The sequence below is a fragment of the Dendrobates tinctorius genome, unplaced genomic scaffold (genome assembly GCF_039654945.1).
Source record: "Dendrobates tinctorius isolate UK_male_01 unplaced genomic scaffold, ASM3965494v1 ptg000018l, whole genome shotgun sequence".
Lineage (NCBI taxonomy): Eukaryota > Metazoa > Chordata > Amphibia > Anura > Dendrobatidae > Dendrobates > Dendrobates tinctorius.
The window spans coordinates 17,685,551-17,711,841 of NW_027361686.1; the positions used below are offsets into that span (position 1 = coordinate 17,685,551).

The 26,291-nt window shown below is 43.7% G+C and overlaps 1 protein-coding gene across 8 annotated transcripts in view; it reads right to left on the bottom strand.

The window, feature by feature from the left end:
* Positions 1 to 492: 492 nt before the first annotated feature.
* MPV17L (MPV17 mitochondrial inner membrane protein like) overlaps positions 493 to 26,291 on the bottom strand; it is a 71,542-nt gene continuing 45,743 nt past the window's right edge. For all 8 annotated transcript variants that reach the window (XM_073566530.1, XM_073566529.1, XM_073566528.1 and 5 more), the window contains 4 exons: positions 17,979 to 18,525; positions 16,912 to 16,982; positions 16,496 to 16,525; positions 493 to 1,298 (listed from right to left, as the gene is read on the bottom strand). In XM_073566530.1, coding sequence (XP_073422631.1) covers positions 1,098 to 1,298; positions 16,496 to 16,525; positions 16,912 to 16,982; positions 17,979 to 18,285 — 609 coding nt within the window. In that variant the 5' untranslated portion in view covers positions 18,286 to 18,525 and the 3' untranslated portion in view covers positions 493 to 1,097. The remainder of the gene's footprint in view (positions 1,299 to 16,495; positions 16,526 to 16,911; positions 16,983 to 17,978; positions 18,526 to 26,291) is intronic.

Here is a 26,291-nt window from a genome sequence, read left to right on the forward strand (position 1 = left end):
CTGGGAGAACTACTTAATCTTCTGGAACAATTTCAAAGGTGACAACACTTACAGATATGACTGTATACTTTATGACCTGACATGTTTTCAAGTGGGTTATCATGTAAACTTTCCCCATGCACAATGGTTCTCAGTTTCTAAAATTATTCTCATTTGTAAAATTGCTCACGGAAAGGCACCCAGGCCTCTTGAACTTCTATAGTAAATTCATACTGATAACTTCCTATGGCAGAAAGTTTTACAGTCTCACCGCTCTTACTGTAAAGAACCCTTATTTGTTATAGGTACATTTATGTCCCCTTGTTAATAGTTATGGTCATGATATAAATAATTAATGGAGATCACTGCATTGACCTTTGATAAGTGATCTAATAACTATGTATAAACCTAATAGTAATTTATTTTCAATAGCACAAGGTCCAAAAAAATTCCATTAAAATAAATGTGTATGACCATCAGCTCTCACTGTGATAGAAACAAATTACTCGTCAGTTTTCTAAGTTATTACATTGTTTTATTGTCTCAAAACCCAACCACATTTTTTCAAGTGTAAACAGTATGTAGACAGCATCCCAACAATCACATCCAACATTCTCAATATTGATTCCAAAAATACCACCTAGGTGCTGTCTGACAAAAATGTAGACAGATACGAGTATGTGAAATATAAAACTGAATGGTTAATATAAAAGTTCTCAGTACTTGTAGTGCAGCCGTGATAAAAAGATTCACATTGACAGGTTAGTAAAGATCCTTAAAAAATGCTGAACACTGATGGGTGTACAATGTACTCCGGGTACTTTACCATACACAACTCCTGTGTCAGGACCGGACAGCTTCTCTTTAATCCATAGTGCTGGTGCATTCGCAGTCGGTTATGTGAGCCGACCACACTGGTTGGCCGTCTATAATGCACCTCTAATAATGATCTGTGTGGACAAGAAGAATTTGCAATTTCAGGGATTAGTGAATTAACTGCAAATTTTTGGCAGATTTTTCTGATGAGTTTGTGGTTTTCTCCGGGACATGTTGCTTCAGAAAAAGAAGGATGTTATTTGGAATTATAACCCACAGGTTCAGCCGCCGTGCAGCCTAATTTATTTCTCCTTTTCTTCTTTTTCTTTTCCAGTTTCAGTAGCCATTTTATTTCCAATTATTGGTATTGTTTGCAGAAACCTTGCAGTCACCTGATCAATGTCTCGGCTACGTATATAGCAGAGAAACGTGGTCCACAGAAAAGCGCAGACCCCAATGTAAGCAGTTCTGATGACAGGAGGGATAATGCTGAAATTTATTGTCTGAAAATTAAGAAAAACAAAAAAATATGTTAAGTACAGAACACAGGAAATAAGGCAGGCTTGTCTGAACACCCCAAATATGTCCAATATGCAAGTACATTTTCCAACAGCGGAGATAAAGGAGAAAGCGACTTCATACCCGAATCGGCCGTCTGGACCCTCGCACCTGCCCCCTCTCCCTGCCCACGTGCGTTTACAAGGACTTCAAAAGAGGAACATTTTACATGCCAAGTGCCGCTCAGCTTTGTTTTTTATATTAATATGTCATGTGACAGACTTCCATACTGCATAAGTTATGTTTAAAGGGAAGCAGTCTATTTAGAAAAAAAAAAAGCCTTGTGTATCCACTGTCTACGCATAACTGCCAGGACACGCGCTTCTGATGAATAGGGCAGATGGACAATACCGGATAATCATGCACATGTCTCAGCAGGAATGTGCAGATGCAACCTCATCACTGCCACTCACCCGTCAATACAAAAGTGAGCAGTGCCTGACAACACCTTTAAGTAGAATTCTTATTTACAATATGCAACACACATTTATGCAGCACCCCACATTAAAGGAATGGCAGCTTCATTGTCCTGCAGTTGTTTAAGATTAGATTAAAGCGGTTTTCCCTCAAGCAAAGAACATTTTCATCAATAAGTCTTGGACTAATAAGTTCCATAATTAGATGTGCCTGGGTATATAAATGTGCCCGTGCTATGTGCCCTGTAATGACTGTGTCTGACCACGCAGAGCTGCTCCAGTTCATGGTCGGCACATACATACCACAGCTTCTGGCCAGGAGAGGAAGCACAAGTCACTTATAATAAGTGAGTATACAGTTGAAAAAGCAGGGGCTCACAGCTGTTACTTCCTGAGGCAACACATTTTACTGTCTGTTTTATCACAGGAGTGACTGTTTCTGGTAAGGTGGCAGAAACATGTACTGTTTTGATAAAACAAACAGGAAAATATGTTACCTCAGTTAGCAACCCCTGCATTTTCATCTGTACACCCAATGATCATAAGCGACTTATGGTCCTTCCTCTGGCCAGAAACTGTGGTATGTGCTGACCATGAACTGGAGCAGCTGTGCTTGGTCTGACACAAGCCATTACACGGCACAGTAAACAGTAGGGGGTGTATTTATAAGATTACCTTAGCACAGGTACATTTTTTTTCTTGCATATCCAATTGTGAAAATTATTCAAGAGGTCTTGGAAAACGGCGACACAATTCCAAACATTTTTGGGGGCAAAACAGATTATTTTTTCCACTACTAAAATAATTTAAAAAGCTGGTTGTTTGGCATCACTGTAATCGTATTGATGAGGAGAATCATATTGCATGGTCATGTTTACCACAAAATGTACATTGTAAAAACAATTCCCAAACAACTATGTCAGAATTGTGTTTTGTTCACAATTTCACCGCCATTTTCGAGTACATTATGTGGTAAAATGAATGGTGTCAATCAAAAGTACAACTTGTCGCGCAAAAAACAAGCCCCCATATGTCTATGTGGGCAGAAAAGTATAAAAGGTATGTCTCTGGCAAGGAGGAAGAAAAAACGTAACTGAACAAACAAAAATGGGCTGCGGCGTGAAAGGGTTAAAGGGATTGTCTGGTTTAGAATGACAAGTCTGCAGTCACTCTGTGTGACTGCGCACTTGAGAATCCTTCCAGTACAGGCACTGTGCGCGTCAAGGATTTACTGGTGTCTGCGCCAGGAACGGCGCTCAAGTATGCGATATACATACCCCCTGCCAGATCTGTTTAGTGGGCACGGCCTTGCTCAGTACAAGCGAGGCCAGAAGGCATGGCTGACGTGCTCCAACAAAACATTTTTGTTTTTTGCCTTCTAAAGAAATTCTTCAACAGTTTTTTTTTTTACTGTGTAAACCAAATTTAATAGCTCATCTAAGCAATATCAAGGACTTGTGGAATTAACTCGGCGATACAGCATGCAGTCAAAAGAATATATGTAAATGCATACGATCAAACACAATAGGGTCACAACACCTGGCCTTTACACTGTCTATGGGAGAAATTCATTTAAAAGTCCATCAACTATTCTTCTGTAAAGAATAGTACAAAAATGTCATCAGTTAATCAAATATTTTAATTAATGTACATGCCTTATGAATGCTTTGTTGGTGCACAACATGAAGCATAAAGTTAGGCAATCTCTGCAGACAACAGCTCTGGAATTGGAAATGTGAGCAGAAGATGCCAACAGCAGTGCTAGACTAGTCATTTCCCTTGGCCAGCTCTACAGAGAGTGGGGCAGATTCAATAAGATGTATACGAAAGGAAGCTGGCATAATCACCTTAAGTTACCGTATTTTTGCACAAATTTGTCAGTTGCAAAAAATTGTGACACTTGTTATTTACAGGCCAGTCCTTGCCGGCTATGCCAATACGGGAACAGCATGGGAGGGACATGGACAGCACGGGACATGGTCACGGCCGCCTATCAAATTCATAAATTACACCACCCACAATTTTCACAGCACAAATCACGTGACAGGTTCCCTTTAAAAGGCGAGAGGAGCTTCATAGATTGGATTAACATTGTCAGCCATCAATAGGAGGAATTAGCCCTACCAGTAATTGTGTTTACAAGATGACAGCAAATTGAAGGTTGTCCTTATCCTTCATAAGGACAGGAAACACACGATAGGTTAAAAGGCCTCTCCCACCCTCACCCTTTAGTGTCTTTTAAGAGTACCACAACAGGATGGATGCAACTATTTTATTGAAATTTTCCAACACAAATGTTAAGTCACATGAGCACAAGAAATTTTAAGGGAGGGAACCTAACAGTGCTGTCAGAATGGACTCCAGTTAACACAATTACTGGTAGGACCAATTCCTCCTTTCCAGGACATCCCTCTTGACAGCACATTGAAGAATACAAAAGCAAAGTACTAGGACGGGTCAACTGCCTGGAGAAACTTCCTTCCAAAAAGGCATTCTGCTGATTTGACATTGAATCTAATTTATAGTGTCTATAGAAGGTGTTCAGGCTGGACCATATTTCTGCCCAACAAGTGGAAACTGCTTTCGTTAAATTTGCCACGATGGCTTCTGGAAGAAACCTGCCCTCTGATGAATAAGCTATACATATTATGGATTTGATCCATCTTGCTAAGGTTGCCTTTGAAGAGTTATTTCCCTTTTTTCTACCTCCAAACTAGATGAAGATGTTGGAATCCTGTCTCCAGTCGTGGGTAGCTTCTAGGTAGGACAGGACACTTTGTCTAGCAGCTAGAGAGTAAAATAACTGTTTTGTAATTTCTCGGATGTTGACAGAACGAGGGCAAGATCACTTCTTGATTCATATTTGATGTTGATACCACTTTTGGAAGAAATGCCAGCTTGAATCTAAGCAAAATTCGATCTTCCAAAATTTGAAGGTGCAGATCCCTAATTGATAAGGCCTGAATCTCACCTATTCTTTTAGTGGAGGTGATGGCCACCAAAAATGCTGTCTTAAAATGAAAGTTTGATAATGCTTATGTCCTCCCTAGATTTGTAGGGTGATTTACATAGGGGATATAGCACTAAGTTCAGGTCCCACAGAGGTACCGGCCTTCTTACCATGGGACTCTGTACTTTGGAGAATCTGGCAATCCAGGGGTGAGAAACTAAAGGAAAAAAAAAAAAACTGAAGACACTCCGGGCCAAAATCTGAATTTTCACGGTGTTTGGTCTTAGCCCGTTATTAAATCCAGCCTGTAAAAATAGCTTAGTTACTCACCGATAACGGTGTTTCTCGGAACCCATGACAGCACCACGGAGAGAGGGGGTCCGCCCATCAAGGACAGGAACCTACAGACAAAAGAGCGGCACCTCTCCTCCGCCCCCAGTTGGTTACAGAGCATCAGAGGGTTTCCCGGTTAGTTAACAACAAAAGTATATACATAACATTATAATTTGTATACTTATAGAGAAGCCTCGTGTCTAAGAACACACTCTACACACATTAAATCGTGCTCACCGCACACGTGAAAAAGGGGGGGAATTAAGCGTGTGCTGTCATGGGTTCCGAGAAACACCGTTATCGGTGAGTAACTAAGCTATTCTCCCTCACCCATGACAGCACCACGGAGAGAATTTCAGAGATTGGTAGCTTAGGGAGGGACCACCGCCTAAAGGACCCTTCTCCCGAAGGTCAGGTCAGACGCAGAGGCTAGATCTAGGCGATATTGTTTGAAAAAGGTAGAAGGTGTTGACCAGGTGGCCGCCTTACAGATCTGCTCTATTGATACCTCTGATCTTTCTGCCCATGAGGTCGCCATTGCTCTCGTAGAGTGGGCTTTTAGACCCTCCGGGATGGTATTCCCACTGCATGAGTATGCCAGGGCAATCGCATCCCTTATCCATCTTGCCAGGGTACTTTTGGACGCCCCGAGCCCCTTCCGAGGTCCCTGGAAACACACAAAGAGAGATCCTTCCTTCCTACATCCCTTGGTGGCCTCTAGGTAGTGCACTAAGCACCTCTTCACATCTAATGTGTGAAATTTCTCCTCTCCTCTATTCGTAGGGTTTGGGCAGAAGGAAGGAAGGACTACCTCCTGTGATCTATGGAAGTGTGTTGCTACCTTAGGCAAATATGCAGGGTCAGGTTTCAATATAATTCTATCCTCCATAATTTTAATGAATGGGGGTATTGCCGATAAGGCTTGAATGTCACTCACTCTGCGAGCAGATGTTAGGGCCACTAGCAGTATCGTTTTTAATGATAGGGTCTTTAGTGGAGCTGACTGGATAGGCTCGAATGGGGGTCCTGTTAGGGCTGACAACACTAAGTTCAGATCCCATGATGGTACTTTCTGGGTAGTTATTGGTCTAGACCTGGCTGCGGCCCTCAAACCGTGATACCCAAGGGTCGCTCGCCACCTCCTGATTATAGAGGGCCGCTACCTGTACCCTCAGTGTGTTAGTCGCTAGTCCCTGTTCTAACCCCCTTTGGAGGAATTCCAGGATTTTATCCATTTGTATTCCATCCTGAACCTTTGCCCCCGAACTGGATAGGAATTTCCTCCAGGTTCTACCATAGGCTCTGGTTGTAATTGGTTTTCTACTTTTTTGCAACGTGGAAATTAGATTTTCTGAAAATCCTTTCCCCCTCAGCAGTGACCTTTCAAATTCCATGCTGTTAAATGGAGGTTCACTGCTTGGGGGTGTAGCACAGGACCCTGCGATAGAAGGTCGGGGAGATCTGGTAGAACCCAGGGGTCGGTTACTGACATTATTCTGAACCATGAAAACCATGTTCTTTTTGGCCAGAAAGGGGCTATAAGTATTACCCGAGCCCCCTCTTCCCTGACTTTCCTTATCACCGTCGGGAGGAGAATGGTCGGTGGGAAGGCATACAGTAGTCCCCGTGTCCATGGGAGCATAAATGCGTCCAGGGTCCGAGGATTCCCTTTGGGATTTAGAGAACAGAATGCTTCCACTTTTTTGTTTTTGTGGTCTGCAAATAAGTCTATGTCTGGGGTTCCCCACATTTCCACAATCTTCTGAAAAACGGACTGATTTAGAGCCCACTCCCCTTGATGTAGTTGGGTACGGCTCAGAAAGTCTGCTCCGGTAAGTGCTGCGCTCCTGCTGCCGTGGCTCACCCGTCAAGGACAGGAACCCAACTGGGGGCGGAGGAGAGGTGCCGCTCTTTTGTCTGTAGGTTCCTGTCCTTGATGGGCGGACCCCCTCTCTCCGTGGTGCTGTCATGGGTGAGGGAGAAAAAATCTAAACTCTTTGGGATATCTGTGCATGAAGTATCTATAATAGATCCATTAAACACTGAACAGAATTTTTTTCCAAATCTTATTTATAGCAGGGGTGACCAGTTTCATGCTTGCCTGAATGGTAGATATAACCTGGTCCAAGAGACCCTGTGATGTTAAGATCTGCTTTTCAGGGTCCATGCTGATAAAGCCTTCTTATGTTGTGATGAATAAGAGGGCTCTGATGCAGAAGAGCTTCTCTCAAGGAAAGCAAGATAAGTTTCTTAAACGCCATCTTGTTTAACAGTGGAAACCAGCTTCTTTTCTGCAATAAGGGAACCACTAAAATTACCCTGACCTGGTCTTCCTGGATCTTCCTCAATACTCTGGGAATCTTGCACAATGGCGAGAAAGCGCAAGACAGTTCTCTGCTCCTGTCCTGGGTCAGCACATTAACCCCTTTGGGATTGCTTACTGGATTAAAAAAAAATAAATAAATAAAAAGTAGAATCTAACTACCTTCACACTTTTTCTTTGTCAGGAAAAATGATAATTACTTACCGGTAATTTGATTTTCCAGAGCCATGACAGCACCGCAGACATGAGAGATGGTATCCGCCCCCAGGAAACAGGAAACATAAGGGGGGCGGCACCGCTCTTCCTCAGTTTTTTTCAGAGTATGCAAAGGTAACCTTTGCCTTATTAGTTTACATACATGTTATATAACAGTGTCACTAATATTCACCTTCTTTTTCCTTTATTATTAATTTATTTATTTTTTTTTATATTTTTTCACATAGATTTACATATCCAGATACAACTTTAAATTTTCTGATGCACCACACAACCATCACCAAGATAGGGCAGGAACAATGCGGTGCTGTCATGGCTCTGGAAAATCAAATTACCGGTAATTATTTTTTCCCTTCCCCATGACAGCACCGCAGACATGAGAGGAAAGATAGAATAGACTCCTAGGGTGGGACAACAGCAGACAACACTTTTCTCCCAAAGGCCAGATTTGAGGGTCCTAGGTCTAGTCTATAGTGTTGGAAGAAAGTGGATGGAGAGGACCATACTGCTGCTTTACAGATCTGCTCAACCGAAGCATTTGCCCTTTCAGCCCAGGATGTGGCTATCGCTCTCGTATAGTGAGCTGTTACACCCAGTGGGGGAGTCTGATCTAAAGACGAATAAGCCAGTGCAATACCCATACGTAGCCATCGTGCAATTGTTGATTTTGAAGCTTTCTTACCGCTGTTTGTCCCCTAAAAGGAGACAAAAAGGGCTGAAGACTGTCGCCATGATTTTGAGGCTTCTATATATTGAAGCAGGCAACGTCTGACATCTAAGCAATGGAAGATTTTCTCTCCCTGGGATTTGGGTTTTGGACAAAACGAGGGCAAAATTATCTCCTGCTCCCTGTGGAATTTGGAATTTATCTTCGGTAGGAAGGCTGGATCAGTTTTTATGATCACTCTATCATCCAAAAAGGTGGTATATGGTGGATTTACAGATATTGCCTGCAGCTCGCAGACACGACGAGCTGAGGTTAGGGCCACCAGGAGTACTGTTTTTAGCGTTAGCGCCTTTATTTAGATGGAAGCAATAGGCTCAAATGGAGACGCTGTCAGTGCCCTTAATACTAAATTCAGATCCCAGGGAGCTACCTTAGATGTTAATTTTGTAGGCCTGGATGTAAAGGAGGCCCGAATGAATCTATAGATCCATGGGTGATCAGCCAGTTTTTGATCAAACAATGCACTCAGGGCCGATACCTGCACTTTAAGGGTGCTTGTAGACAGTCCTTTTTCCAGTCCTTTCTGGAGGAACTCTAGGATCTTTTTTATTGGTATTTTCTGGGCTGTCCCAGTCCATTGTCGGCCCGTGAACTGCAAGAATTTTTCCCAAATTTTTTGGTATTTATGTGAAGTTACCTCCTTTCTGCTAGCGAGCAGGGTGGTTACTAACTGGACTGAGAACCCTTTTGCTAGGAGTCCCCTCTCAAGTTCCACGCAGTGAGGTGCAGCCTGTGAACCCTGGGGTGTTCTACTGGGCCCTGGTAGAGCAGATTCGGGGTATATGGGAGGATCCATGGGTCTGAGATAGGCATGCGCCTGAGCCATGTGAACCATGCCCTTTTCGGCCAGAAGGGCGCAACCAGGATTATTCGAGCTTTGTCCTGTCGGATCTTTTTCAAGACTACTGGAATCAATGGAAATGGGGGGGGAACGCATAGGCCAGACGAAATTTCCACCGGTGTAGTAGTGAATACACCCCCTCTGGTTGCTCTCTTGGATTTAGGGAGTAGAATCTGTCCACTTTTCGATTTTCCCTGGTAGCAAACAGGTCTACTTCTGGTGTGCCCCAGGCAGCGCAGATTTCCCCAAATATTTTTTTACTTGGGGACCATTCTCTGGTGTAGTACATGACGGCTTAAATAATCGGCCAAATAATTGTCTGCCCCCTTTATATGTGTACCCGATAAGGACAGAAGATTGTTTTCCGCCCATGCGAATAATTCCCTGGCCTCTGCCATAAGGGTTGCCGACCTTGTACCCCCTTGTCTGTTTATGTATGCTATGACCGTGTTGTCGGATAATATGGTGACATGTCTCCCTTGCACTTTTCGCTTTACTAGAGGAAGGACTCGCCTCACATCCGCCAGTTCTTTTAGATTTGAGGATGCATCCCTCATTCCGGGTTCCCACTTGCATCCGTGATCAGTACCACAGAGGTTTGAGTAGTCCAGGGCACTGATCTGTTTAAGTTTTCGGTGCTCAGCCACCATTTTAATAACTCCTGCACTTGAGGTGAGAGAATGATCTCCCGATTTAAATTGGAAGGACCCTTCTCCTGTTCGGATAGGATCTGCCACTGTAGTTCTCTCGTATGGGGCTTGTGCCCACCGGACCGCTGGGATTGTTGCTGTTAACGTGCCCAGGAGCGACATTGCCTCCCTTACTGATATGGCTCAACTGGATTGTATCTGTTGTATTTTTTGTTGGATAGCCCCTACTTTCCTTTCTGGAAGAATGCACTGCTGTTTTAATGAGTCCAATTGAATTCCAAGGAATTCTTGTGACTGGCACTGGAGTTAATTTGGATTTTTTTAGATTGATCATCCAGCCTAACCTGGTTAATATTTTCAGGACCTTTGTAACTGCATTTTCGCAATTTTGCTTGTCGTTTGCTATGACGAGGAAATCGTCTTGATAGGGTACCAACAGGATATTTTCCCTTCTTATAAAGGACGCTACTTCCCCGATGATTTTTGTAAATATACGAGGGGCCACTGATACCCCGAAGGGTAGGCACTGGTACTGTAGATGATTGGGGACTTGAGCAATCTCTACTACCAATCTTAGATATTGTTGGTGTTCCCCCCATATTGGGACATGGTAATAGGCGTCGGTAAGATCTATTACTGCCATGTAGCAACCCGGGTCGAGTAGCTTCACTGCTGACCCCCAGGTCTCCATTTTGAATTTCTCTGTTCTGATGTATTGATTCAGAGCTTTGAATCTGGTTTTGGCGTGAGGAACAGAGTGCTGTAAAATCCTTTCCCTACTTGATGACATGGTACTTTTATTAGTACCTCCTTTAGCATGAGGAGTTGAATCTCCTTTTCTAGCGTGGCCTGATTCTTTTTGGCTACCCGGGTCACTTTTACTCTGAGGTGGAAGGCTTAGAAAACTAAGTCGTAGGCCCTCGGCTAACAGGTCGGTTACCCACTTTGAGGCGGGCAATGCTACCCATTGATGGACAAAGAACCGAAGCCTTTCCCCAACCGCCCTGGCGTCATTGCTTAGTATCGGGTCTCGAGGTGGTTTTACTAAAGAGGAATCCTTTCTCTTTTCACCTCCAGGGTCTGCCCTGCGTGGTTCTATTGTCTGGCCGCCCTCGGCTCCCTCCGTTCCCTGCTCCACGAATGGACGAGCGAGCTTCAGTCCACCGACGCCTAGGGAAGGGGGGGTGGAAACCGTTTTCTTATCTGACGCTTTTTCTAAAATTTTGTCCAATGCTTTCCCAAACAGGTATTGACCCTCACACGGGACGGCGCAGAGTTTAACCTTTGACTGGAAGTCTGCCGACCAGTTCTTTAACCAAAGTGCTCTGCGGCCTGAATTTGAAAGGGCGCATGCACGTGCGGCACCTCAGACGGAATCTACTGCGGCGTCAGCCAGGAATCCCGCTGCCTTCTGTAGGGCAGGTATTGCCTCCAGCAGTGTCTCCCTTGGGCATTTATTCTTAATTTGGTCACTTAATTCGTCTAACCACTTGACCATAGCACGCGCTGTACAAGTAGCGGCCACCCCCGGCTTAAATGACCAAGCCGATGCTTCCTAAGCAGATTTTAGAAAAGCGTCTGCTTTCTTGTCAAGGGGATCTTTTAAGGCGCCCATGTCCTCAAATGGCAATGCTATTCCCCTGGATGTACTAGCAATGGCAGCATCTAGTCTGGGAGCATTTTCCCATTTATCGCATACCTCCTCATCAAACGGGTATTTACGTTTGAGCGCCTGCGGTATGGACATTTTTTTTGTTGGGTTTCTTCCATTCCCTCTTGATCAAATTTAACAGGTTATCATGGAAGGGAAAAACCCTTAGTTTTTTCCCCTCAAGATTGCTAAACATAGCAACTTGAATTGACTTTGGCTGTTTTGGTGTTTCAAGTCCCATTGTGGACCTTACAAACTTTAGTAATTTCCCAATGTCCTCAGATAGGAAATATGGACGACCCTTTTCCTCGTCCGAGGAGTCCAGGTCCGAGTCCGAGGGCCCTATCTCCCCTTGTTCTTCCTCAGACTCTATGTCTGTAGTTATTTCTGTGGGAGGGAGAGGAGGAGGTTGGGGCGGGGGTGAAGCAGGAGTTATATCGGAATCAAGTGTAGTCTGCTCCTTTAATTCATCTTTTACCGTCGACTTTACTTGATCCCGGATCATAGTTTTAATGCTCTGGAGCAGGGATGGTGACTCTTCGGCCACTGTTTTTTTTAATGCTCGAGCGACAAAGTCGCTTCTCATAAGATTTAGCTAGGGCCTTTTTGCATAGTGCACATTCCTTGTTCTTTTGCTTTGATGTGGCCTTTCCCTACAGAAGACCTACATAGGGCAGTTGTTAATATATTGTGCTGCCTTACAAAGGCACTCACCCGACCCTCTGGGTACCCCGGTAGCCGGTGGCTCTTCCTCCTGCGCGCGCATCTCGCCTTCAGGATCCATCTGCGCTCCGCTGCTGATCTGGCTCTACAACTCCGGAGCCTGTGTGCAGCCTCTCAGGGACCAGTGGCACCTGCCTTGCCTCCCTTTTTAGGGAGGAGCGGTGCGCGCTTCTGGGACTGCTCCCACCCGGAAGTGCCCAGTACACCGCTCCCCCGGCGTGTGACATCACTTCCGGTACGACCCCGGAAGCCGTCGCCACTCAGTCGGCGCCAGCGTCGTGGTGGCCACGCCTCCCCCAGCCCAGCCTCCCACTGGAGCGGCCGCCAGGGAGTCTCACGAGGAGGACAACGCTCACAGCACCCACCGAGCTGGGCTGACAGGCGCGTGCCACCGCGCCTCACTGCCATCCTCTCCCCGCGGACCTCGGCCTCCTGACCAGACGACATCAGAGGGGGATCACTCCAGAGGTACGGACTCTGCCCCAGGCATCCGCCTGCGGGAAACAGGAAACCAAACTGAGGAAGAGAGGTGCCGCCCCCTTCTTATGTCTCTGCTACAGGTTTCCTGTTTCCTGGGGGCGGATACCATCTCTCATGTCTGCAGTGCTGTCATGGGGAAAGGAGAAAGATCAATCCAAGGAACTCCATAATGCCAGCAAAGCTGCAGGAACACTTCCGGGTTCAATTCCCATTCTGAGGGCCATACTTTGTTTGCGGAGGTATTCTGCCACTTGGTTTTGTGATCCCTATTCCTATAGGGATCACAAAACCAAGTGGCAGAATACCTCCGCAAACAAAGTATGGCCCTCAGAATGGGAATTGAACCCGGAAGTGTTCCTGCAGCTTTGCTGGCATTATGGTACCGCTGAGATGGATAATACTGTCTTTTCTGCCAATAGAAAGATTTTTGAAGCTAGAGATTGTAAGGCATGATGTCTTGGACCCACTGATGACGTAGAAAGGATACGGTCGTTATAAATTTGACAGGATTTTTACATTCCAATCCAAGAGAAAGGAAGACCCATCTGCAGTGCTCCCCATAACACCTGAAGCGCTCTGTAAATTGAGGTTCTGGACTGTATCTGTCACATCACAACAGGGGGTCGGCCAGCGGACAGCACAACACACACACACACACACACACACACACACACACAAACACAACGGGATGGAAAATGGGGACAGGAAGGCCCTGCCAATAGGGAATGATGGAAGGGACACTTCCTGAGCCAGACCCTGCACTCCCCTAAATAAATAAAAAAATAATCTTTATTTTAATATAGCGCTAACATATTCCGCAGCGCTTTACAGTTTGCACACACTATCATCACTGTCCCCGATGGGGCTCACAATCTAAATTCCTTAACTGTATGTCTTTTGGAATGTGGGAGAAAACCGGAGGAAACCCACGCAAACACAGGGAGAGCATACAAACTCCTTGCAGATGTTGTCCTTGGTGGGATTCGAACCCAGGACTGCAGTGCTATCCTCTGAGCCACCATACTGCCCCCTAACGCCCAAAGCGGGTCCTTCCCCCTGCTGTCATCACGAACCTCATCCCTCGCTGTCACCTCACACTGCCCTAGCTAGTGCACTGGTCGGCAAGGGTGCTAGCATCACCACTTCAGCTGGTACAACACAAGGGGTTAGTGACAATTACGAGACAAACGAGGTAAAAATACAACTTAGCTCCAGGCTCCGCTGCCAAGCTCCATACCGCAGAGGACATAGAAACAGGACTCCATACTCCAGAAATGGCTGATACAGCGTTGACACCAGAGAACTGCAACTGCACGGCTGGTCTCCATAGAATAACTATCACCAATAGTCAGCTGATGCATCAGGTAACTATTTAAAGGATGGTGAGAGTGCTCACCACCCACATCAGCTGACCTAGCAACTCTGCAGTTGCAGCAAGCTGGCCTGAAATGAAAAAAAAGCTACATTTAAATGATAGTGGAACCAGAGCTGCCACGCATCCAAAAATGGATCGTGACAGTATCTTTGGAGACCAGAATCCCTGTAGAAATTTGACCCCCAACTTGAATGACTCACATCGGTGGCGACTGTCACATGGAGATGAAACTCAAGAGATACCTTTATGAAGATTTTTGGGAACGGTCCACCAGTCTAGGGAATTTTTCACTGATAGACAGGGATATTACTTTGTCCAGGGATACCTGCTATGTGTCCCATGCAGATAGAACTGCTATCTGAAGCTCACTCGAGTGGTACTGACACCACCGAACACTGGAAATGCAGGATGTTATCGCTCCCAGAATTCTCGCTGCTGACTTCACCAAACAAAGTTTCTTTTGAAAAGATAGGGTTGAGATAGTCACCCACAAATTGTTCTCTAGTTTCCCTTCTGAGCTCGTTATTATAAGGAAGTCATTCAAATATGTGATTACAATAATCCCTTTTTTCCCCTCGGGAAAGCGAATATCTCTGCTATCAACTTTATGAACATGCATGGGGTAGAAGCTAGACCAAATGGGAGAAACAAATTTGAAATGGTGAACTTGACTCTGGAATCTTATTGCAAATCTTAAAAACTTTTGCTGTGAGGGGTGAATGGATACATGATAATAAGGTTCTTTTAGATCTCCTTAGATTGTTAGTAGGAATCTTTCCGGTGGACAAACTATTTTTAGCCCTTGTGAAATGTTTTGTAAAATCCATTTATCCTGCGATATAGCCTGTCAATCTTTTAGAAACCACCGGAATCTCCTGCCTACATGTCACGATCCCACGTGGTACCACCAATAAGTCACGGACTGGGGGATGTGACCTTTGGCTGCACGCGGCTATCACAGGCACAGGGGGCGGGGCTTATCTTCGTTATCCCACCACTAGCACCATGTGATTAAAAACAGCAAGCTAGTCTTGCCCTAACAATTTGCCGCAGGGGTTATTTTAGTTATCCCACCACTGCCACAATATGTTATAAGCTGTCGGGATTTATGGATATCCCACTTTACAGTTCCACTTTGGAACTCGCAGCTCACCTGCTCCCCCTTACCCTCAGGATAGTCAGGGAACTACACCTAGGATAATTGGTCGCCGGACGGGTAGCTCACTGTGGACTGGCTGTAGGCGCGCTGCAGCAAGGGAATTATAAATGCTCTGGCCGCAGCCACACAAAAGCTTATAAAACCCCTTGCGTCGCTGCCAGCTTCACCCACCCAACCGGGACAACACTTAGCTGCCATCAGCTAACGATTCCTCGTATTAATATTTAAAATTAATAGAGGGGTTCGTTGCAAACCCAAATCAGTAGTGTAATTAGCTTACAGGCACGTATGAATTCGTCACAGAGCAAAGAGACTGAACTAATAAAGTTTATAGTCTATTCCCTAAAGATGGGCAGTGTTTACAGAAGATAAAAAGGTTTTACGAAATGAGACAATAATATGTACAATGCAATTACAAATAAAACAGGGTTAAAGAAGAAAATGTGCTGCCAGGAGGGCTGTCCTGAAAAAACCCGATACCCACATATACTACATATGCGGTATAAAGCCAGGGGAAATTGTGATAATACAGCAGAACATTACCACGAGAGAATGTCATGTCTCCATTTTTGTTACAACAGATTTTGTTTCAGTGTTACAATAGTCCATACAGAAATCTTATAAAATACATCATAGGAAAACCATTGACCCCTGTTAAAGGGGATGGCCACTTTATGTGGGCTCCTTACTAATACGTGTTAGACAATAATACAATACAATTACTAATATCTTCATTAGAATCTGCAGTTCTTTCTTCTTGTATGCAGCGCTTTCTCCTCGCCTACACGTTGCTTTTGTCCATCTCAGCACATGACATGGCGTGGAATGTTAACAGTTTTGTCCACACCTCCGCACATGCAAATGTGAATGCACCAGTTTCCTCCCTTTCCTTCACATTGGGGCTAAGCCTCTGATTAGCAATAACTGCTTGAGCTAGTCCTGTAGCAGGAAATCAGCGCATGTACATCTAGAAGTCCAGAGGTTCAGGCATGGGCATGACTGAAAGGGGCTGATCATTGTTATCTGTATTTTCACACATGTACTGGGGGACATGATTATGAGACACTTACTATTCTATACAAGTATGTCAGGTTCTCCTCCTGCCCTTGTGAGTGCTGCTTTCCTTACCGCTCTCAGAGCACACTGTATGACCAAATCTGTCCATCAGCCTCGTTTATTACAAAACACCTCAGATACAAAAGCCATTTTGTTCAGTAGAGTGAATATAAATATAATAGAATATAAATTATATAGAACAAAGAGTCACCAAAGGTCAAACCTGATCAATGAAACCTTACCTGAAACACTGACCAGCATAACACTCCAGTCTGTAAATACAGCGAAAAAAAAAACATACGAGATTTACTATCATTTTGTCACATATTCTTTCATAGCTTACACCTGGGCACTACAGGTTTTTGTGACTTTCTAGATAATTTCACTGCCTCCTCCTGCTCATCACCTGTACAGATGGACCCAGCTGCTTCTTTACTACTCCATACTGGGATGTGATTGGCTGGCTTCCTGGTCCTGTCACTTGGTCATGTTCTCGCAGTCTCCGGCTCCGCTGGGGTGGGGACAACTCTGCATCCTCCCACCACCAGCAGGCCATACAATACTGCACTATGTATCCTTCTGGATAGCATCAACCTTCATTCTTTTTTCTAACAGTACGCTCCAGAGCACCAATATTTCCAGACACTGCATTTATTACCTTGTAGGTTGGCAAAAACTTCTCTTTAAGGTTTTTAAAGATGTCGTCCTCTCCATCCAGGAGACTTAAACCTAAAAAACAAATAGCGATTTATTATGGAGGTATAACATATGATCAAGAATGATTGCAGCGGAGTGGAGTTTTCTGGTCCCCTCATCACCCACAAGTATACGGATACAACCTCCCGCTCTTCTTCTACAGTCACAACACTGCATCTTGTATTGGCACTTATACAGTGAGGTAGGAACAACCACATCATAGCCCACATACACCGAGAGCTGAGAAATGAAGCTACAAATTGGGAAATTTATGGGTGCCCACCAGTCATGTCAAGGTGACCTTTCCCTGATGGGACCCTAACCTTATCTATCAGGCATATCGGTACTTATATCTAGTCTAAAGCCTGGCAGGTAGGATCCAATGCTTATTAAAACCAGCCTTGCACTGATGAGAGGAGGCAGTCACCACCTCCATAAGATACAAGCAAACACCTTCTAACACAATGAAGCAGTGTGAACAGGTGCAAGCTGCCGTGACTACTATATACAAACCAAAAGAATAACTGGAGAATACAGCAGCGCTGTATACATTAAATATAGAGGTAATCTAAAAACTAAACTAAATGGCTATGACATTCGTGAAGCATTAAACTGTTATTCCCAAAATTGTAAGTGTACCCCTACTAACAGGATAGGGTATAACTTACTGTTTGATGAGGGTCTGATTGCCGGAATCTCCAGCAATCTCAAGAACGGGGCTCTGGGTTGCAAAACCTCCACTCCATTTAAGATAGACCTCTGCAGAGCTTGGTCCTTGGTTCCAGAGCCCCATTCTTGGGATTGTTGGGGTTCCATCAGTTGGCCCCCCAGCGCTCAGTAAGCTTTGGATCCTATGGATAGAGGGTAACTTACTAATACTGGAATAATCCTTTAGAATAAAACTGTAGCATTTTGGTAGTGCCATGTCACAAGACTGTTGGTTTAGATACAGAGGTCTCCTTGCAGTATATTTAATAAGTTGTTACATTTTGTTCAGTGTCAGACATTGTTGTAAAGGATATAGATTACCTGTATAAAAAGCGCTGATCGTTATGGGCGCCGCCATTAATTGGTCACAAGCTACTTTCCTTAGGACATTCTTTGGAGCCGATCCTGGAAACGCCCTTTCTATAAATCTCAGCCAAAAGTAGTTGAAATTGGCGTGAAAGCAGAAGCCTACAATGCCGACTTTAGCAGTTTGCTTCCAGTCTAGTTGCTCATTAGGCCCTTTAGAGAGTTTTTGTTGTACAGCATCAGCTGATGCGAAGAGAGAGCCATAAATCGTCACATTGGTCGCCCACGGATGTCTTTTCGTGAACTGGAGAAAAGCACGCATGTTCTGCAGTGTTGTAGCTGACAGGATACCGGAGGCACAAGCACTACTTACCAATTTACAAGAGGATTTCTCTGCTCTCACTGAATGATATATTGTGATTCATATAGGATTGAGGAGGTTTAGAGCCACATTATTAGGACTAATAAGTGAGACTATGGGAAGACAAGGGCCTCCGTGTACCGTAATTATTTTTACTGTCTGTATTACTGCTTCTGTCCACACTCCATGTACTCACTGGTCCTAAAAAAAAAAAAAAGTGCAAACAAATCATACTTTTAGTTAAACCCCAATCACACTGTACAAAATGCATCAAGTGCAAAAATTGTCAGCTGTCAATTAACTAATATTATGACAATTTTTTTACACACCAACAATAATAAACATTTTATTTTGTTTCACCTCTGTTGTGGAGAGAATAGCAATCAAACTAATTAGCACCTAAACAGTTATTTATTTTTTAAGTCTAAGTGGGCTTTATCAGAGAGATTTTACTGGGGGTGTATTCTTATGCCAACTCTGCTGTACTGCCCCTCCCCCACATTGAATGTCGTCATGTCTCACACAGAACCTGTTCTAAGCTAAAATAGTGGGGCGTTCTTTTTTTCCCCTTGTATCTGCTTGCTTATGATTGGCAGAGCTGGAAGCAATATGAGAGAAGAGCTACTAGACGCGTTATTGCTGGAGAGGAGAGCTGAGCTGTGTTCCAACAAATGTAATCACTGTGCAGGGAGGAGAGCAGACTGATGGTCACTGCTATTGTGGGGGCATTTTCTTTCATTTTATTCCACTTCGCAGCGCCCATTACATCATGTCATGTCCAATTCAACTTGAAAAATTTGGTGATAGGTTTGCTTTAAAATTACAAACTAATGAAAGCCGATGCGCCAAAAAAAGTCAGCAATTTTCATGATATCCGCCACCACAGATAAGAAAATAAAAATCCTCACAATCCTAATTATACAGCAGCCTATTCGAAGAGGCTCTTAAAATTACTGAGCTGGTCCCAAGTTTATGATTACTAACATAGAAAATGTACAAATCTAAGTAATGAAAAGCTACACAGACTGCAGTCTACATCACATAGGAGACACTGAGACTGCTTTATGTACATCACATAGGACACACTGAGACTGCAGATCATCACAGACCCTGAGATTGCTGTATAAATCACATAGAATACACAAACTCAGCTGCATAAGATACAATGGGAATGCTGTATACATGAGTAAGGATACATAATTGCTGTATAAATCACCACATAGAATACATAAACTCTGCTGTTTACATCACAAAAGAACACAGACTGCTTTTATACATGACAGTTATTATAAACACAAACAAGTGGTTTTCCATCTCAATATCATAAGACTTACAAATATGACCTACAACCAAATATATTAACCCCTTCATGACCCAGCCTATTTTGACCTTAATGACCTGGCCATTTTTTGCAATTCTGACCAGTGTCCCTTTATGAGGTAATAACTCAGGAACGCTTCAACGGATCCTAGCGATTCGGAGATTGCTTTTTTGTGACATATTGGGCTTCATGTTAGTGGTAAATTTAGGTCAATAATTTTTGCATTTATTTGAGAAAAAAAATCAGAAATTTGGTGAAAATTTTGAAAATGTCGCACTTTTCAAATTATGAATTTTTATTCTGTTAAACCAGAGAGAGTTAGGTGACACAAAATAGTTAATAACATTTCCCACATGTCTACTTTACATCAGCACAATTTTGGAAACAAATTTTTTTTTTGTTAGGAAGTTATAAGGGTTAAAAGTTGACCAGCAATTTCTCATTTTTAAAACAATTTACAAAACCATTTTTTTTACGGACCACCTCACATTTGACATCAGTTTGAGGGGTCTATATGGCTGAAAATACCCAAAAGTGGCACCATTCTAAAAACTGCACCCCTCAAGCTGATCGAAACCACATTCAAGAAGTTTATTAACCCTTCAGGTGTTTCACAGCAGCAGAAGCAACATGGAAGGAAAAATGAACATTTAACTTTTTAGTCACAAAAATGCTCTTTTAGCAACAATTTTTTATTTTCCCAAGGGTAACAGAAGAAAGTGGACCCCAAAAGTTGTTGTCCAATTTGTCCTGAGTATGCTGAAACCCCATATGTGGGGGGGAAACCACTGTTTGGGTGCACGGCAGGACTCGGAAGGGAAGGAGCGCCACTTGACTTTTTGAATGGAAAATTAGCTCCAATCATTAGCAGACACCATGTCGCGTATGGAGAGCCCCTGTGTGCCTAAACTTTGGAGCTCCCCCACAAATGACCCCATTTTGGAAACTAGACCCCCCTAAGGAACTTATCTAGATGCATAGTGAGCACTTTGAACCCCCAGGTGCTTCACAAATTGATCCGTAAAAGTGAAAGAGTACTTTTTTTCCACAAAAATTTTCTTTTAGCCTCAATTTTTTCATTTTCACATGGGCAACATGGGACCCCCAAGGAACTTATCTGTGGTGAGCACTTTGAACCCCTAAGTGCTTCACAGAAGTTTATAATGCAAAGCTGTGAAGATAAAAAAATTAAAAAAAAAAATTCTCAAAAAATGATTTTTTTTAGCCTGCAATTTTTTTATTTTCCCAAGGGTAACAGGAGAAATTAGACCCCCAAAGTTGTGCCATTTTTCCTGAGTATGCTGATATCCCACATGTTGGGGTAAACCACTGTTTGGGCACATGTCGGGGCTCGGATGGGAGGGAGCACCGTTTGACTTTTTGAACACAAAATTGTCTGGAATCAATGGTGGCACCATGTCGCGTTTGGAGACCACCTGATGTGCCTAAATAGTGGAAACCTCAATTCTAACTCAAGCCTAACCCCAACACACCCCCAACCACAACCCCAACCCCAACTCCAACCCCAACCGAGTTTATCACAGTGATCAAAATGTACCTGGAGTTAATGAATCTGCCACCGCATTTTGGAAGATAGCGGCACCCATGATGAAGACGGAGGGACACCCGGACTCGGGAGGTACCGGGGGGGGGGAATCGTAAGGCGGGGGGAGTGGAGGGCAGGGGAGGGGGAGCAAATACTGACGCCATCAGTCGTGGGGGGGGGGGGTCGGATCACGATCTCCAGCCTTGGCCGATTATATTGCAGCATCGACCATGGCTGGATTGTAATATTTCACCAAATTTCATTGGTGAAATATTACAATTGCTCTGATTGGCTGTTGAGAGTGAAACAGCCAATCAGAGCGATCGTAGCCACGGAGGAGCTAAGCCACCCCCCTAGGTAAAGTACAAAGCCACCTGTACCTGCGGGTCAGGTGACTTTTCAGTGACCCCGGTCACCCGACCCACAGGAACGTGATCTCCCCATGACACAGCATATGCGCTACAGGTCGGATTGGCATCGACTTTCATGACGCATACGCTGTCACAGGTCGGGAAGGGGTTAAATTTATTGGAAAATAAATTATGTCAAAAGGCTTAAAAAAGGATTTGTGGGAAATGGATTACATAAAATATTGACAAAAGCATAATGTAGTGATATACCACAATAGAAAATATATGAGAAAATATCAAGCAAATAATCATTTATGGACATTGTATATACACATAAATGACCAATATACAGTATCACAAAAATTAGTATACCCCCCACATTTTTGTAAATATTTTGCTAGATCTTTTCATTGGATAACACTGAAGATATGACAATTTGATACAATGTAAAGTAATCAGTGTACAGCATATATAACAGTGTACACTTGGTGTGCCCTCTAAATAACACACAATCTTTAATGTCTAAACCATTGGCAACAAAAATGAGTACACCTCTAAGTGAAAATGATCAAATTGTACCCAAAGTGTCCACAATATTTTGTGTGTCCACAATTATTTTCGAGCACTGCCTTCACTTTCTATGGCAAGGCATTCACTAGATCATCACAGGCTGCCACTGGAATACTCTTCCATGCCTCCATGATGACGACATCATGGAGCTGGTGGACGTTGGAGACCTTGCCCTCCTCCACCTTCTGATGGAGGATGCCCCACAGATGCTCAATAGGGTTAAGGTCTGGAGACATGCTTGGCCTGTCCAGCACCTTTACCCGCAGTTTGTTTAGTAAGGCAGTGGTCATCTGGGAGGTGTGTTTGGGGTTGTTATGTTGAAATACTGCCCTGCGGCACAGTTTATGCTTCAGTATGTCAGAGTACATGTTTGCATTCACGGTTCCTTCATTAAACTTTAATGTATATATGGCGGCCTACTGACTGTTTACCAGACTGTTTAAGTGTATAGAAGGATCAGGTAGTTGGAATTCAATTGTCCGATCCTATTGCGTGGTGGGGTGATAAGTCATTGCCATATAATTTTGGGAGCGACTATCAGAGAATATGAGTATGTTGGAGTCAGAAGACATAGCGGTCAGCAGCACCATAGAATGGCTGACAACTACCTAATGACCAGCTTCACTCTGACACCCTAATGTTTGCCCAGATCAAGCGAGAGGATGATGACTGCCTGATGCAACATAGGTTGCTGCTTATAATCTGAGGACCGGGCTGCCACATACTGGCAAAAGTGTTGGGCTCCCCTGAGATTCCGCACACGCTCCACCCTAGCTTCGCCTCCATCCCTCAAACTTTCCACAGTCCCACTACCCACTCTTGGAAAAACTCTTTCTGTGCAACGTCCTCACTAATCACATACGAGAATAGTTCCCATCCAAAACCAGATCACATACATAGCCAGCAGCTTTTGTTTTGTCCAAAAGATTTTTAAAGCCGCCACCACATCAAGGTAGACTCTTTTAGCCAGGCCCTACTCTACTCTAACCTATTAACCCCTTAGAGACAGAGCCAATTTTGTACTTAATGACCAAGCCAAGTTTTACAATTCTGACCAATATCACTTTATGAGGTTATAGCTCTGGAATGCTTCAACATGGCTCGTGTTTTATTTATAAAAAAAATGGAAATTTGCCAAAAAAAATTAAAATTTTGCAATTGTCAAACTTTTAATTTTTGTGCCCTTAAAATCAGAGACTCATATCGCACAAAATTGTTAATAAATAACATTTCCCACATGTCTACTTTATATCAGCACAATTCTGGAAACAATTTTTTTTTGTTAGGACGTTATAACGGTTAAAAGTTGACCATCGATTTCTCATTTTCCCAACAAAATTTACAAAACCATTTTTTTTTTTTTTTTTTTTTAGGGACCACCTCACATTTCAAGTGAGTTTAGGGGGTCCAAATAACAGAAAAAACCCCAAAGCGACACCATTCTAAAAACAGCACCCCTAAGGTACTCAAAACCACATTCAAGAAGTATATTAACCCTTCACATGCTTTAAAAGAACTAAAGCAATGTGGAAGGAAAATTATTAACATTTTGATTTTTTCACAAAAATTTTTTCTTTAAACCACAATTTTATTTTCACAAGGGTAGCAGTAGAAAATGGGCCACAAAATTTGTTGTGCAATTTCTCCCGAGTACACTGATACCCCGTATGTGGGGGAAAGCCACTGTTTGGGCGCATGGCAGGGCTCAGAAGGGAAGGAGCACTGACTTTAACGCAAAATTTCCTAGAATCAATGGCGGGTGCCATGTCGCACTTGGAGACCCCCTGTTGTACTTAAACAGTGCAACCCCCCCCAATTCTAACGCCAATCCTAACCCCAACACACCCCTAATCCTAACCACAACACCACAACCCTAGCCCAACTCTAACGGAAAAATGGACAAAAACAATTTATTTTATTATTTTTACCTAACTAAGGGGGTGATAAAGGGGGCTTTGATTTACTATTTGTTTTATTTTCATCACCGTGATAGGGTCTTTAACAGTGATCAAAATGAACCAATAGGAAAAATCTATTGTTGCCGGCCAGCAGATCTCGACGGGCGCACTGTGCATGCGCCCATTTTCTTCTCGGAAGAAGACGCCGAGGGCTGGGGGACAGAGCCGGAGGATGCTGGAGGTACTGGGGGGGGGGGGGGGGGGGGGGGTCGGGGGATCCCGCCTCTCTCTCCTCTGGTATGCTATGCTAGATCATATCAGAGGTGAGAGAAATAAACGAGAAATCCGGCTTCTTTTGCGGTTGCCGTTACTCACCAAATAACTGCAATCGCAACACTGAGGACGTTAAAAACTGATCTAAATCATGTTTTTCTGAAGCTGGGGGGCACTATAACCTTATTTCCCAGTGCTGTTAAAAAGCAGCGCTGAGGAATAAGTTTTCTTAACTGCCGCCGTTAAAAGGCGCATCGGCGTTCGTTAAGAGGTTAAACAATTCTTAAAATATCCAATACTCTTTTTAGGTGTAATTTTATTTCTTTTTTCTTTGAGGGAATGTGTCACATGATTTTTAAAATGACGAATAATACCACATACAAGGGACGAATACTGCCACACCAAGGCTGGACCACATATTACCACCACATAGTGACCGAATAATACCATATACAATAAAAATACCGCCACACCATAACCAGATCACATATTACCACAAAAGCGCTGTATATAGTGTACAGGTAATACAGTGATTATCAGGGACATTATACACAGGAGCTCAGTATATAGTGTCAGTGTACAGGTAATACTGTGATCACATTACACATAGGAGTTCCTCACCCCATCATTTGCAGTCCTCCATTCCCCACCCTCACTTCATCATTTGCAGTCCCCTCCCCCCTCATACAATATATATATATATATACACACACACACACACACACACACACACACACACACACTGTATATAATATACTTAGAGAGTTTTTCATACTTGCCTCACTGATGATGCCCTGCAGGCGTAGCTCCGCTTCTGCTGTCCTGGCAACACCCAGTGGCACGTACATGCCGACACATTACCAATCAACCAGAAAAGCTACAGCTGCACAGCCGTTTAGTTTTGACAGCCATGGAGCTTTGGGATAGCTCCCAGCGCTTTACTACACACCTAGACCTGAGGAGCAGAAGTAAAAGAGGGGGGCTGCCTCGCTCCTTCCTTCTGCTCCCCAGGCCCCAAACAGCAGTAAGGGCAGTAATGACCCGATGGCGGCCCTGTCTGAGGATACAAAGAATTTGACCTGTTAAAGTCTAACACACTTATTGTCATAGATTGTAAGCTCTCAGTACGGCCTGCACTCATTTTGGTATCTATAGAATTGTGTGTTCATCTGTAAATGTCTATTGTCTGTACATGTTCTCTCTGTAACGTTAAGTGCTGCTGAATATGTTGGCACTAGAGTTGAGCGAAACGGGTTGGTCAAATTCAAAAGTCACCGACTTTCGCTAAAGTCGGGTTTCGCCGATCGAAACCCGACCATAGCGTGTGGTCGGACATGCGGTCGCCGAACCGAGCGCCAAAGTCGGATTTCCCAGAATGCTTGCATGTGACTTTTTTCAGCTACTGAGCAAGGACGTACACCGTGGGCAACGAGATGACGTGCAGCGTCGAGAGAGAGAGTTTTCGCGCACATTAAAAAAAAAAAAAAAAAGAGGTCCGGCATGTAGGTGTTTGCTGTTCTCCACTCCCTGCCGACTTTGCTTCCCCACTGACTTGCATTGGGTTTCATGTTTCAGTCAGACCTTCGACTTTTCACGATAGTCGGCAGATTTCATTCGACTCGACTTTTGAGAAAGTCAGGTTTCATGAATCCCGACTCGATCCTAAAAAAGGCAAAGTCGCTCATCTCTAGTTGGCACTATAGAAATATTATTATTGTTTGCCCAGACTGCAAACCTCCGTGAACAGTTGAAGCCTTCAAAATCAATTACGCAATCAATTGAACTAAAAAATGAAGCTCTCAAGCTGTTGCAAACTACAACTCCCAGCATGCACACTGAAAGTCCCAATTCAGCAACAGTTGAGCAGCCACATGATGAGATCACAAATGTAATGTCCAGGACAATCAAACATTGAAAAAGACAGTCTTGGATGTTTATAGCAAATACATAGGACTAGTATATATCTTGAGATTTGATTTTATAAAAAATACAAAAACACCCCAAAAAAG